Source organism: Lithobates pipiens, unplaced genomic scaffold (genome assembly GCF_037356315.1).
Source record: "Lithobates pipiens isolate NorthernLeopardFrog02 unplaced genomic scaffold, aLitPip1_a1.2 Scaffold_16, whole genome shotgun sequence".
Lineage (NCBI taxonomy): Eukaryota > Metazoa > Chordata > Amphibia > Anura > Ranidae > Lithobates > Lithobates pipiens.
Window position 1 is genome coordinate 53,893,861 of NW_027507748.1, and position 15,641 is coordinate 53,909,501.

Here is a 15,641-nt window from a genome sequence, read left to right on the forward strand (position 1 = left end):
TTTTCAAACACATCGCATGGTAAGTTAGTATTGGAGAAACAGCAACAATAGGGCTACCACCGGCAATGTAGGCGACTAGTCTTTTGCCCTTTGCCTAAACAGCTTCAGTTTAGCTCCTCTTTAAGCTACTTTGCTAGGATTCTTCACACATACAGTATGTAAGTCCATACCTCCAAATCATTCTGCCACTTGTTCTTGTTTGCCAAGTTGACCACTTTCCATGGCTGCTTGGTCTGGGGTGAAAGTGTCTGAGGCATGACAGCTCCTGCTTTAAATACAGCCGGGGTCTATACAAGATAAAAACATCTATATAAGCAGATGACACCAACAAATGAAAGAGCAAGAGGACATCAGTGACCACACAATGCTCAGACGAAGCAGCAGAAGAAACAAGACCGGAAATTAATTTACTCACTGCTGATGACGATGCTGGATTCCTTACTTGGACGTCCAGTATATATTCAGTGACTCTGCTTACGATAGCTTCATGTGTGAGCCCAGACAGAGTTCCATTATTTCGAACTCTAAAGTCCTTGATGAAGGCGGTGAGCTCAGCCCTGCATGGAGAAAAACAAAAATAAGCATGGAGGGTTGGTCTTATTTTTACTGCGAGTACAAGACTTGTAACTAGTGGCTCAGGAGTCACATTCAGTTTGCAGCTCCCGTCTGTTTGGCTTACTGACATCATATTAGCAGGTGCTCAGGTCTTATTTCAATAGTGCCCAATGTCTAATTTCTTATTTTCTAAAGTAATGAACTGCTAAATGTGATCCCTTTCAATGGTAAACATTTTTAAGTTGCAACCAAAGTTCTAGAACTCTGAAATTCAGTAGGTGTGCCACTTATTAGACATAATTTCATTCACTTTGCTTGTGTGGATGGAGGAATTTATTCCCACCCACCTCTCCACCACAGCCAATCAGAGGATGGTCTCTGTTTATTCCAGTGGTGGCTGGAGGATTTTGTGGGGGGCGCCTCCTCCAGCCAGGCTCCCCTGGACTGTCCGACGCCGCAGCTTCTGTCTTCTGCATACCACCGCTATCAGGTTTGCTAAACTGACAGAACACCTGCAGTCAGAAAGCGACAGCAGACATCTTGCTACACCCAGCTACGTCTTGAATTTCAAAGTAATTTTAGCAATAAAGTGAGCGTAGATAAAGAGAGTATACCGACATCTGTTATGCCGTTATGTTATGGATGTTTAGATTTGAAAGCCTAAAGGTTTAGCGCTGGGGAGTGCGGGGTGTACCAACATGGCCTCCACCACCTTCCTACTGCTGGCATCCAGCTTCTTTCAAAACTTATCAAAATAGCATCACAGATGTCAATATACTATATTTATATATGCTCATGTTATTGCTAAAATTACTCTAAAATGACGTAGCTGGGTGCAGTAAGATGTCCGCTTCTGCTGTTCTGTCAGATCAATGAACCGGTCAGTAGTGGTGGAACACATTCGCAGCTGATGGAACGTCACTAAGGTGGGAGGGCTCGGGGCACAGTGTTCTAAAAACTTGCTAATTGGGGTCTCAGCATGTGGTCATGTGCCTGCGAGTGAGTGACAGACCTGATAGAAACCTATTAGTCCGGCGCCCCACGCAGTGCACGGCCACATAGATGGTGCGAGCTGGGGGGGGCAGTGCCCTACCACCCATTGTGGTCTGGCCGCCACTGTTTCATTTAAAAAATATAAAGCAGCCTATGAATGGCTGAGCAGCACTGTTACGGATTTGGGATGGGAAGTTTGCATCCCAAAGATGGAACACAGTGCTGTATACCGTATATAGCGCAGGCTGCACAGTTTACACAGTGTCCCCAGCGAGCAAACTTGTTAGTGTAGGAAATGGTTTGTTTGGGCGAGCTTGGTTAAAGTGACAGTAAAGATGGAGATCAGCTTTAAATATGCAGTACTCAAATATATTTAATCGTTCTGCCCTCTGGTGGACAAAGCAGTTACCTAACATTGTCCAGCAGATGGAGTTTATGTGCCCCTGTACTCACTTCTTATAGCGAGGGAAGATATCATGAAGCTCGTGGATGATCTTATCAAACAATGTGGGCTTAGCAGGAGATGGCAACGTTGGTTCAGGCTGCGCATGTGATTTTCTGTCTTGGCCAGCTGTCCCCTGTTTGGATGAAGCAGCAGGGGGTTGGTTCTTAGTATTAGTATTAGCTGCAGGGGGAGCATTCTTCGATTCTTTAGCTTTGACCTTTTTACTAGCGGCAGACTTCTTCCCTGGAGATTTGGCAGGCACAGAATTGGCAGGTTTAGCACACACAAGGCCTGAAGGAGGACTACTTGAGACTCGAGTTTGGTCAGATGGAGACTGAATTTGGGGCTCCTGAAAAACATAAACATCACTTTAAAAATAGGAACCCTATTCTAATTAAACAACCAAAAAACAAGCTGTGCAAGCAAATCTTTGACGGCTTAAGCAGGCCATTGACTATGCAATGTTCTTTCCTTCCACCACACGGTAGGGGTGAGGAGAGGCGACAAGAGAGGAGTGTAGGACAAGCTCACAGAGGAACTTGGCTAGGGGGAGGCAGAGAGAAGAAGACAGTGCAGCACCTGCTACTGTGCAGTAGTCAAGGATCATTTCTCTAACACTCAGTGGCCCCGTCCCGCATGGCACCTGTGTGGTGGGAGGTATGGTATATCCCGTTACATTCCTCTCATACCGCCGCCCCCAACACACAGGCATGCTCTTGCTCTATTGGCGACACATTGTCAAAGCTCAATGCGAGAGGGAGACAGCATTCATCAAAGCAGAGGTCAAATATCGGCCGATATATCGATCGACCTCTACCCTGTCGCAGTTCGCTTTCCCGGAACCACTTTTGGTAGGTCCTGACCACTGCAGACCAGTAACACGAGAGCTGCCATTTTGGGGGTGCTCTGACCCAGTCATCTAGACATTACAATTTGTCCCTTGTCAAAGTCACTCAAAGCCTTACACTTAAAGAGGAGCTCCAGTCATTTCTATGTGTAGCTGCTGACTTTTAACAAACACACACTCACCTGTCCCACAATCCAGCAATGTGGCCGCCTGAATCGTTGTTTCTTTCCCTTTTCTCTGCCCAGCACTGCCATTTTAATTGTGGGCACCCAGCTGTGACAGCTTGCGGCTTCACAGCTGGGCGTGCAATGCGCATCCACGAGTCACGCCATATCCTAAATGGTCCGGCAAGCATCTGAGACCTGTGATGTGTCCCAGATGACTGCAGGGAGAGAAGGGGAGAGGAGGGGAGAGGAGAACTTATGCTTGGATTGTCTAGACCAGGACTATCCAAACTTTTTTCAAAGAGGGCCGGACTTTGATGAAGTGAACATGCGGGAGGGCCGACCATTTTGCCTGACATTCTTTGAACCATTAAAATTCGGTCTAAGTGTGTTCGTCCAAGCATTAATACACTGCCCAACAAGAATTCTCTTGCCTTTGTGGCTGTGTGTGGTGAAGAGATGAGCTTGGGTGTGTTATTTGTGTGTATATATTATTAAAAGGTACTTGTGTAGCGCTGTTAATTTATGCAGCGCTTTACATATACATTGTACATTCACATCTGTCCCTACCCTCAAGGAGCTTACAATCTAAGGTGCCTAACTCACATTCATATACAAGGGACAACTTAGACAGAAGCCAATTAACCTACCAGCATGTCTTTGGAGCATGGGAGGAAACCGGAGTACCCGGAGGAAACCCGCGCAGGCACAGGGAGAACATGCAAACTCCAGGCAGGTAGTGTCGTGGTTGGGATTTGAACCAGCGACCCTTTTTACTGCTAGGTGAAAGTTCTACCCACTACACCACTGTAATAGATATATCTCTCTCTCTAAAATGATATATAGATAGATAATTATATATATATATATATATATATATATATATATATATATATATATATATATATATATATATATATATATATATATATATATATATATTGTGGCTCCCAATGAATCCCCGAGCACCACTCAGGACTAAGGATGGGCTTGGGTATGTTATTTGGATATACCGTATTTAATCGGTGTATAATGCGCACAGGCATACAACACGCACCCTCTCTTTAAGGGGGAAGTTTCAGGAAAAAAAAAAAAACATTTTAAATAAAACAACTGTGAAACAAAATAAGGGTCAGTGCCCATGAATGCAGCCTAATCTGTGCGCATCTGCAGCCTTACAATTGCCACGAATGCAGCCTTACCATTGCCATCAGTGCAGCCTGACCATGGGGCGGGACAAGCGCTGACAGATTACATACAGGAGAATCTTCTGTTTACTTGGCGGCCTCTTTAATAAAAAGTCAAATGCCAGCCCAGGAGACAGGACTTCCTATTACAGACGCTGCCGAGTAAACAGGAGATTCCACCAACTGTTGTCACCCTCTCACCAAGATGCTTGGCGGTGTCTTGTAGACCATCCCAGCCTTGTGTAGGTTTACAATCTTGTCCCTCCTTGGACAACTCGCTCTTTGGTCTTAGCCATGGAGGAGAGATTGGAATCTGATTAATTGCTTCTGTGGACAGGTGTCGTTTATACAGGTCCCTTTAAGAGTGCTCCTAATCTCAGCTTGTTACACGTATAGAAGGCACCTGGGAGCCAGAAATCTTGCTGAGTGATAAGGGATCAAAATACTTAATTCAGTCATTAAAATGCAAATCAATTTATAACATTTTTGAAATGCGTTTTTCTGGATATTTTTGCTGTTCTGTCTCTCACTGTTAAAATAAACCTACCATTATAATTATAGACTGATCATTTCTTTGTCAGTGGGCAAATGTACAAAATCAGCAGGGTACCAAATACATTCTCCCTTATATTTTATACATATGTAGCTAAACTTTATTCAACCATCTAAATCCACAGTTAAAGTGTCGCCCTTACCAGAAAAAAAAAAGAAAGGTGAACACTGTATTCCCTCCGCCAGTCTCCGCTGTACAGTGACTTGAAAAACTTCATACCCCTTAAATTTTCCACATTTTGTCATGTTACAACCAAAAACAGAAATGTATTTTATTGGGATTTTATGTGATGAACCAACACAAAGTTGCACTTAATTGTGAAGTGGAAGAAAAATAAATGGTTTTCAAAATGTTTTACAAATAAATACCTAAAAAGTATGACGTGCGTTTGTATTCAGCCCCCTTTACTCAAATACCCCTAACTAAAATCTAGTGGAACCAATTGCCTTCAGAAGTTCCCCAATTAGTAAATAGAGTCCATCTGTGTGTCATTTAATCTCAGCATAAATACAGCTGTTCTGTGAAGCCCTCAGAGTTTGTTAGAGAAACTTAGTGAACAAACCGCATCATGAAGGCCAACGAACACACCTGACAGGTCAGGGATAAAGTTGAGAAGTTTAAAGCAGGGTTAGATAATAAAAAAAAATTATATCCCAAGCTTTGAACATCTCCCCGAGCACTGTTCAATCCATCATCTGAAAATGGAAATGAGTATGGCACAACTGCAAACCTACCAAGACATGGCCGTCCACCTAAACTGACAGGCCGGGCAAGGAGAGCATTAATCAGAGAAGCAGCCAAGAGGCCCATGGTAACTCTGGAGGAGCTACAGAGATCCACAGCTCAGGTGGGGGAATCTGTCCACAAGACAACTATTAGTCGTGCTCTCCACAAATCTGGCCCTTATGGAAGAGTAAAAAGAAGAAAGCCGTTGTTGAAAGAAATCCATAAGTCGTCCCATTTACAGTTTGCGAGAAGCCATGTGGGGGACACAACAAACATGTGGAAGAAAGTGCTCTGGTCAGATAGGACCAAAATTAAAATTTTTGGCCTAAAAGCAAAACGCTATGTGTGGCGGAAAACTAACACTGGACATCACCCTGAACACACCACATTTTCTTCAACAGGGTCAGGGAAGCTTGTCAGAGTTGATGGGAAGATGGATGGAGTCAAAGAGCAATCTTAAAAGAAAACCTGTTGGAGTCTGCAAAAGACTTTAGACTGGGGCGGAGGTTCACCTTCCAGCAGGACAACGACCCTAAAAATAAAGCCAGAGCTACAATGGAATGGTTTAGTTCAAAGCATATTCATGCGTTAGAATGACCCAGTCAAAGTCCAGACCTAAATCCAATTGAGAATCTGTGGCAAGACTTTAAAATTGCTGTTCCCAGACGCTCTCCATCCAATCTGACAGAGATTGAGCTATTTTGCAAAGAAGAATGGGCAAAAAAATTCACTCTCTGGATGTGCAAATCTGGTAGAGACATCCCCCCCCCCCCCCAAAAAAAAAGACTTGCAGCTGTAATTGCAGTGAAAGGAGGTTCTACAAAGTATTGACTCAGGGGGTTTGCATACAAATGCACGCCACACTTTTCACATATTTGTAAAAATTTGGAAAACCATTTATCATTTTCCTGCCACTTCACACTTATGTGCCACTTTGTGTTGGTCTATCACATAAAATCTCAATAAAATACATGTTTTTGGTTTTAACATGACAAAATGTTACACATTTCAAGGGGTATGAATACTATTTCAAGGAACTAATAAATTGTATATATTTTTAAACTTTGCTTTACAAACTTTAAAACATAAAAATTATACAACCAAAATCCATTTAAAAAGAGGAACTTCTATAATACACATCATGAACTTACATGGTCGCTGGGTGGGCTCTGGAGACTGGTCACAGGCGTCTCAGAGAGATCCTTTAGCTTCAAACTACTTTTGGCGGAGTTAATTTTCTCATCAAACTGAGCCTGGAAAAACACACATTGACATTACTGTTAAGCTCTCTGTGTTAACTTAAAGCAGAATCAAACCCACTGATTTTATAAAAAATAACAAAAAACCTCAAGTTAGAAATATTTGATAAATGTTATTGAACCCTTAACCACTGGAATTCCAGCTGCCATTTTAAAATGGCGGCCGTTCCATTGGTGGAGGCTGCCACTTGAACTGGAATCATGGGCCGATGGCCAGGGTCCAGTTTAAAGCCCATACGTTCAAATGCAGAGTTCCTGGGCTTCTGATGCTTTTATAGACCACTCCATAGAAGCCCTCTGCATAGCATCTGCACCCCTCACTGCTACAGTTCTCTTCCACAATTTATCCACACATGTTGATCAGAACATGAGGAAAAAAAAAAAAAGGGAAAAAAAAAAAAAAAGTTTTCACAATCAGTAAATCTTGAAGCTTGGAACCACCCCTCTATTCGTGTTGTCTACAAGTTCAATAATGACATCTACAACCCTGTGTTGAAACCAGAGATCTCTTTACAGTCACCATATGCAAAATAAAAAGAAGTACAATTCTATCTAAAGCCAAAATGCATTTCCCCCTACTTTTTTTTCAAAGAGTAGAGAAGGGTTAGAACCCGTGTCAGGTTTTTTGCTGATATTGCGTGCATTACAACTGGAGAGATTCATCTGATTTGTCATGGTGACCCACTGTCACAGAGATAGCAAATGATAATACAAAATTTTACAGGTGTCACAAACTGCAACAGAGGAAAAAAGTGATACGGAAATTCCCCCCATTTTGGTGGAATTCTCCTGTCTCCAGGAAAGGAAGGCAAGGGAAATCTCCCTAATGGCACACAAAAATAAATTCTATTTAAAGTGATTGTAAACCTTTTTTTATTTTAAACATGTTATACTCAAATACTCTGTGCAAGGGTTTTGCACAGAGCAGCCCCAATCCTCCTGTTATGGCCAACCACCTCCCCCCCCCCCCACGACAGCACTCCTGACTCTTCCTCTTCAGCGAGCGCCCCCATAGCAAGCACCTTCCTTCCGGGGCACTCGTGCGGGCTCAATTCTGAGCCACGCTGCCTGCGTCCATGTGCGCAGACAGCAGGGCTTGGCCCCGCCTTTTGCTCCCTTGTCACAGGATTTGATTGACAGCAGAAGCCAATGGCTCCCACGGCCATCAATCTGCCCGGTGAGGAAAGAGAGCAGAGGGAGATGCTGCTCTGGAGCACAGCTCTGGATTGAGATCAAAGTATAATGTGGGAGGGGGGGGATCCTGGACAGACTTTTTATCTTCATGGAAAGAATACATTAAGGTAAAAAAAAAACCTTAATGCGTTACACTTAAAAAAAGAAGCTTTGCCTTTACAGGGACAGGAAATAACCTGTACAGATGGACTTCAAAAGTACTTTAACAGCTTCAATACCGGGCACTTTCACCCCCTACCTGCCCAGGCCAATTTTCAGCCTTCAGCGCTGTCACACTCAGAATGACAGCTGCGCTGTCATGCTACACTGTACCCGTATGACATTTTTGTAAATTTTTCCCCACAAATAGAGCTTTCTTTTGGTGGTATCCAATCACCACTGGATTTTTTTCTTTTCAAAATTTAGCCGTTATAAAATTTTGTAAATAAGTAATTTTTCTCCATCACTGGTGGCCACTAATGAGGCGGGACTAATATGCAGCGCTGAAGGGCACTGACAGGTGGCACCAATATACAGCGCTGATGGGCACTGATAGGCGGCACTGATGGGCATTGCTGCGGATGGGGCTGCACTGATTATAAGTAGAGGTCGACCGATATATCGGCCGATATTTGCCGTTTTTTAAATAATCGGCATCGGCCGATTGTGCTGATAAAAAGCCGATTTAGAACTACAGCGGGACTTTGAAATGACTTCTGTATAGAAGTCAGTGTAAGTTGCCTGAGTCCTCATAGAAACACTTTCCTCCTCTCTGGGCAGCCTGCCAAGAAAAGAACAAAATGATACAATGTTTACACTTGAATGAATGAAATCATCTCTGTGTGTAGAAGTTCTCAGTTTAACCATTTAAAGACTAAATCTTCTTGACACTTGTTGCTTACAAGTAAAAATCCTGTATTTTCTGCCAGAAAATCACTTAGACCCCCCAAAAATTATATATATTTTTTTAGCAGAGATCCTAGGGAATAAAATAGCGGTTGTTGCAATATTTTATGTCACACGGTATTTGCACAGAGGTCTTTCAAATGCATTTTTTTGGGAAACAAAATGCACCATTTAAAAAATAAAAATAAAATAAAAACAGTAAAGTTAGCCCATTTTTTTTTTTTCATCCAAAAGTTTTGACTACCTGTTTTTATTTAATATATAGGTTTTTTGTTTTTTTTAAATCTAAATCATACATACAAGTAAACTGATTGGAGGTTTGTTTTGTTTAATAAATGTTTAAATGTAAGAAATTTTCTGTATCACTTATGAAGACTGCTTTCACACTGGAGCGGGCAGGCGTTGATGGCAAAACGCAAGTTTTAGCGGCTCTTTACCATCATTTTAGCGGTGCTATTTGGCTGCTAGTGGGGCACATATATAATCCAGCTAGCGGCCAAGGAAGAGGTTAAATGCGCCCATGAAGCACTGCTGCCAAATCGCATTGCATGCGCTTCGGCAGTGGTGCCCATTAATATCAATGGGCAGGAGTGGTGGAGGAGCGGTATACACCACTCCAAACGTGCTGCTTGCAGGACTTTTTTTTTTTTCTAAGATCCTGCCAGCGCATCGCCTCAGTGTGAAAGCACTCTGTCTTTCACACAGACTGCAGGGGAGCCATTTTACAGGCGCTTTATTAGCCCAAAAGCGCCTGAAAAACGCCCCAGTGGGAAAGGTGTGTTAGGGGGGATTAAAAAAAAAAAAAAAAGGAAAAAATAAAAAATAAAATAAAAATCGGCCTAACATATCGGCCCAAAAAAATCGGCATCATATATCGGCTGCCATGATTTCTAAATATCGGCATCGGCCAGAGAAAAACCCATATCGGTCGACCTCTAATTATAAGTTCAGATCCCCCCCGCCCCCCCCGTCTGGAGAGCCACTTATGGGTTCTCCTCTACTCGTGCCCTTGTCAGCGTGAATAAAGGAATACCGATAACAGACACTTCCTAGTAACGCTGTGATCAGCTGTGATTGGACTGATCACATGGTAAAGAGCCTACGTCATAGGCTCTTCACTGTGATGGGAGATGAGGCGTGTCGGAGGGACACACCGCACTACTGATCTCCACAAGCAGCTTGTTCTGCTGGACATAATATGACATCCAGCCAGAATGCTAGAGCCACTGTCCGGCTGTCATTTTGCTACAGGAATGTGGTTAAAACATAACAATTTTCAGAGAATTACAGGTTCTCTTTCAGGTACAAGTGACATTCAGAACACCATGGCTGCAATGTTTCCAGAATAGTGCCAAAATACCAATATAGGATTAATCTCGCCCATCTTACCTCTAACATTTCCATTTCCTTCTTCAGCTTTAACTTAAGAGTCTGCATTTCCCGTAATTGCAGTATTATGTGAGGTGCTGGATTACTGTGAACCAGAAATACATATTATCAATATCAATGAGATCCACCAACAAGGAATGAGACAAAGATCGGTAAAGCAGAGCGGTGTAATCAAAAGGAAGATTTCAGCAGAGCGGCTCTCGGCAGTGGGAGAGGTATTTACTCTATTCTTTTGCAGGGAGAGTTTTGCTTGTAATTTTATTTACCTTACAGGATTTTATAAATGCCAAAAGATTTTACTTGGTCGCTGTTAAAGACACATTTTCCCATGGTTGTGCAACACTCCAATATAGTAATCCCCCTAACAGCTTTGTGACCTGTCCAGTTGTCCATTAAAGTGCAACTCAAACAATATTGCAGCTTACCTGTTCCTATACACGTTACCTATATGATGGCAGCATTGGTTTTCTTTACTTTTATTTTCGCCGGGTGATACTGCCAGTAACAATTTCTGTCCTAGGGTGACAACGCCCACTCACCGTACTGTATGTATGGAGGAGGCTACTCTTGATTTGGACTACAAGCACCTCTTCCTCTCCATTACATAGGGCAGTGGTCTCCTATGGCCCGGGGGCCAGATGCGGTCCTTTGCTACTCCCACCGACACAAATCATGGGGCACTATTCCTCCCACCGACGCCAATGATGGGGCACTATTCCTCCCACCGACGCCAATGATGGGGCACTATTCCTCCCACCGACGCCAATGATGGGGCACTATTGCTCCCACCGACGCCAATGATGGGGCACTATTGCTCCCACCGACGCCAATGATGGGGCACTATTGCTCCCACCGACGCCAATGATGGGGCACTATTGCTCCCACCGACGCCAATGATGGGGCACTATTGCTCCCACCGACGCCAATGATGGGGCACTATTGCTCCCACCGACGCCAATGATGGGGCACTATTGCTCCCACCGACGCCAATGATGGGGCACTATTGCTCCCACCGACGCCAATGATGGGGCACTATTGCTCCCACCGACGCCAATGATGGGGCACTATTGCTCCCACCGACGCCAATGATGGGGCACTATTGCTCCCACCGACGCCAATGATGGGGCACTATTGCTCCCACCGACGCCAATGATGGGGCACTATTGCTCCCACCGACGCCAATGATGGGGCACTATTGCTCCCACCGACGCCAATGATGGGGCACTATTGCTCCCACCGACGCCAATGATGGGGCACTATTGCTCCCACCGACGCCAATGATGGGGCACTATTGCTCCCACCGACGCCAATGATGGGGCACTATTGCTCCCACCGACGCCAATGATGGGGCACTATTGCTCCCACCGACGCCAATGATGGGGCACTATTGCTCCCACCGACGCCAATGATGGGGCACTATTGCTCCCACCGACGCCAATGATGGGGCACTATTGCTCCCACCGACGCCAATGATGGGGCACTATTGCTCCCACCGACGCCAATGATGGGGCACTATTGCTCCCACCGACGCCAATGATGGGGCACTATTGCTCCCACCGACGCCAATGATGGGGCACTATTGCTCCCACCGACGCCAATGATGGGGCACTATTCCTCCCACCGACGCCAATGATGGGGCACTATTCCTCCCACGGACGCCAATGATGGGGCACTATTCCTCCCACGGACGCCAATGATGGGGCACTATTCCTCCCACGGACGCCAATGATGGGGCACTATTCCTCCCACGGACGCCAATGATGGGGCACTATTCCTCCCACGGACGCCAATGATGGGGCACTATTCCTCCCACGGACGCCAATGATGGGGCACTATTCCTCCCACGGACGCCAATGATGGGGCACTATTCCTCCCACCGACGCCAATGATGGGGCACTATTCCTCCCACCGACGCCAATGATGGGGCACTATTCCTCCCACCGACGCCAATGATGGGGCACTATTCCTCCCACCGACGCCAATGATGGGGCACTATTCCTCCCACCGACGCCAATGATGGGGCACTATTCCTCCCACCGACGCCAATGATGGGGCACTATTCCTCCCACGGACGCCAATGATGGGGCACTATTCCTCCCACCGACGCCAATGATGGGGCACTATTCCTCCCACCGACGCCAATGATGGGGCACTATTCCTCCCACCGACGCCAATGATGGGGCACTATTCCTCCCACCGACGCCAATGATGGGGCACTATTCCTCCCACCGACGCCAATGATGGGGCACTATTCCTCCCACCGACGCCAATGATGGAGCACTATTCCTCCCACCGACGCCAATGATGGAGCACTATTCCTCCCACCGACGCCAATGATAGGGCACTATTCCTCCCACTGATGCCAATGATGGGGCACTATTCCTCCCACTGACGCCAATGATGGGGCACTATTCCTCCCACTGACACTAATGACAAACAGCTGTGGCTGCAGTCAGCCTGTCATTACATTGTACAGACAGAGCGACCACAACTGTCTGCATACACCTGTACATCCAACTAAAGGAGTCCATTGGATTCTTGCTGCACCATGCACATTTTTTTGTTGTGTGAATGAGGCCTTAGTCTTAGAAAGACATTCATCAGCTAGTCCATTGTCCCTCTCACTTACAGAATAGAAACAAAAACATCCAATAATAAAAGGCAGATACCTGAGGACTACAGGATTAAACATATTTATGTTCCGATCTACAGTGGCAACTCTGATCCTCATCTTTAAGAGTTCACATTGCTTCCTGTTCTCCAGCACAATAACCTACAGATCAGAGACAAGTAAACACAATTATCAACAATGTTACGAATTAGGTCAAGAAAGCATTTAGTTCATAGCAAGCTATCAGTTTTTGAGAATATATATATATATATATATATATATATATATATATATATATATATATATATATATATATATATATATATATATATATATATATATATATACACACACACACATATACATATATATATACACACACACACACATATATATACATACACACACACACAGAGCATATTCTAAAAAATTAAAAAAAAAATAGACAAGTTGCTGGGGAAAATGTATACATCGCTCTCCTCTGGACAGATATAATTTTAAATCCCCAAATATACTTCTGTCTATTCACTGAAGAACTCAGCAGAACTTCATGATAGAAGGGTTTGAGGTTGCCACTTGCAGGAACAGGACACTAGGCACAACTAAAGTAAAAGTATTCCCAGGGGGTGGCCCCTCTGGTAGTGGACAGAGCGGCACCTCAGGTAAGCATTAGGCGACTGCTGCACACACAATGCTTTTTATCTTAATACATAATATGCATTAAGATTAAAAAACCTTCTGCCTTTACAAACTCTTTAAGGTTTATGTAAACAGTAACAATACATTTTTATTTTGGTCTGTCAAATATGCCATTGAAAGCATTTGATTATAACTGTTCAGCAAAACAAAAAAAAAAATAGCTGTTCATCTAGCCGGAAATCTTGTGAGCTGATGAGATTCCCAGAGGCAGATTGTACAAATTATTATCAGTTAGCATTCCCTGCTATCTCTGAGGACTACAAAGCACCTTCTCCTATTATGGAGAATAGAGGGAGGTGTTATGTAGTCCTTACACACTCTCCAGTGTTATATACAAAGGAAAGTATTATGTGCTTAAAGTGATTGTAAACCCTTTTTTTTAAAAACAAACATGTCATACTTACCGCCACTGTGAAGCTTCTGGGAAATACGGGGCTCAGGTAAGTAAACTTCACTGTCAGGTGTTTTTTCACCTTAATGCACAAGATGCACTAAGGTGAAAAAGCACAAGGGTTTACAAACCCTTTAAATCACCTTTCTATTTTAAATGATTCCTATAGATGGCTTTTGTTATGAGTCTTCCCAAACTTAGAACTGGTTTTCTAGAAGGAAGGGTTCTCACCTCAGCAGCTATGGACCTCTGTCTGGTCTCCTCCCATTCCTCCTCACACTTCTTTACATGCTTCTCCAAGATTGCCTTTTCTTTATCAAATTTACTGTAACTAAATACACAGACATATATTCAGCTATAAGGGAAACTTAGCAGCTAATGCACACAGAATAATAAATGAAATACTGTTGATAAAAAAAAAAAAAAAAAAAAAAAAAAAAAAAAACCCCACACACAAATTAGGATTATAGAAAATAGCAATTGCAGGGGACTTAGACAAAATGAATATGCTTTAATCAAAACAATTCCATTGTAGCTCTGGCTGTATGTTTAGGGTCGTTGTCCTGCTGGAAGGTGAACCTCCACCCCAGTCTGAAGTCTTTTGCAGAATAACAGGTTTTCTTCTACGATTGCCTTGTATTTGGCTCCATCCATCTTCCCATCAACTCTGACCAGCTTCCCTGTCCCTGCTGAAGAAAAGCATCTCCACAACATGATGCTGCCACCACCATGTTTCAAAGTGGGGGTGGTGTGTTCAGGGTGATTTGCAGTGTTAGTTTTCCACATGGCATTTTGCTTTTAGGCCAACAAGTTCAATTTTGGTCTCATCTGACCAGAACATCTTTTTTCACGTTTGCTGGGTTCCCCACATGGCTGCCTGCAAACTTCAAACATGACTTCTTATAGCTTTTTTTCAGCAATGGCTTTCTTCTTTTTACTCTTTTTACTCTTCCATAAAGGCAAAGATTTGTGGAGAGCTGTGGATCTCTGCATCTGCTCCAGAGTTACCATGGGACGGCCATGTATTGGTAGGTTTGCAGTTGTGCCATACCCTTTCCATTTTCAGATGATGGATTCAACAGTGCTCCGTGAGATGTTCAAAGCTTGGGATGTTTTTTTTATAACCCAACTCTGCTTTAAACTCCAAAACTTTATCCCTGACCTGTCTGGTGTGTTCCTTGGCCTTCATGATGCTGTTTGTTCACTAAGGTTTCTAACAAACCACCAAGGGCTTTACAGTACAGAACAACTAGTGCCGGGACAAGGCCATCCGGTGCCAAGGGCAAAGCTGGTAAAGAAAATACTTAGAACACCACAAATTAAATTAGGGATAATTTAATATGCAATTGCAACCTACAGAATTTGCGTCAGTTTCTGCACCAATAATCTCCAGCAATGTTGCTAGCTCATGTAATAACACCCATTATTGATGGGATCATCTGCGATCCCCATTATGCACTGGCTGGAGTGGTTAACTCTCTGGGGAGGAGATTAACCACTTGAGCTCTGAAAGATTTTACTCCGTTCATGGCAAGTCCATTTTTTGCTATATAGAAATGCGCTACTTTAATTGGTAATTGCGCGGTCACGCAACACTATTTATATAATTTTTTTGAACACCACTGGGTTTTTTCCATTATACTTTATGAACAAAAGACCATCATTTTGAATAAAATATTGTTTACTTTCGGCTAAAACATCTAATAATAATAATAAAAAAAAAAACCTTCATATATTATTTTT

General features: G+C 43.6%; 1 protein-coding gene across 2 annotated transcripts in view; it reads right to left on the reverse strand.

Moving 5' to 3' along the window:
- The window catches only part of TTC3 (tetratricopeptide repeat domain 3), a 185,910-nt gene that overhangs the window by 15,322 nt on the left and 154,947 nt on the right, over window positions 1-15,641 (reverse strand). For both annotated transcript variants that reach the window (XM_077479912.1, XM_077479911.1), the window contains 7 exons: window positions 14,130-14,229; window positions 12,867-12,970; window positions 10,198-10,282; window positions 6,622-6,723; window positions 2,002-2,342; window positions 416-557; window positions 171-287 (listed from right to left, as the gene is read on the reverse strand). In XM_077479912.1, coding sequence (XP_077336038.1) covers window positions 171-287; window positions 416-557; window positions 2,002-2,342; window positions 6,622-6,723; window positions 10,198-10,282; window positions 12,867-12,970; window positions 14,130-14,229 — 991 coding nt within the window. The remainder of the gene's footprint in view (window positions 1-170; window positions 288-415; window positions 558-2,001; window positions 2,343-6,621; window positions 6,724-10,197; window positions 10,283-12,866; window positions 12,971-14,129; window positions 14,230-15,641) is intronic.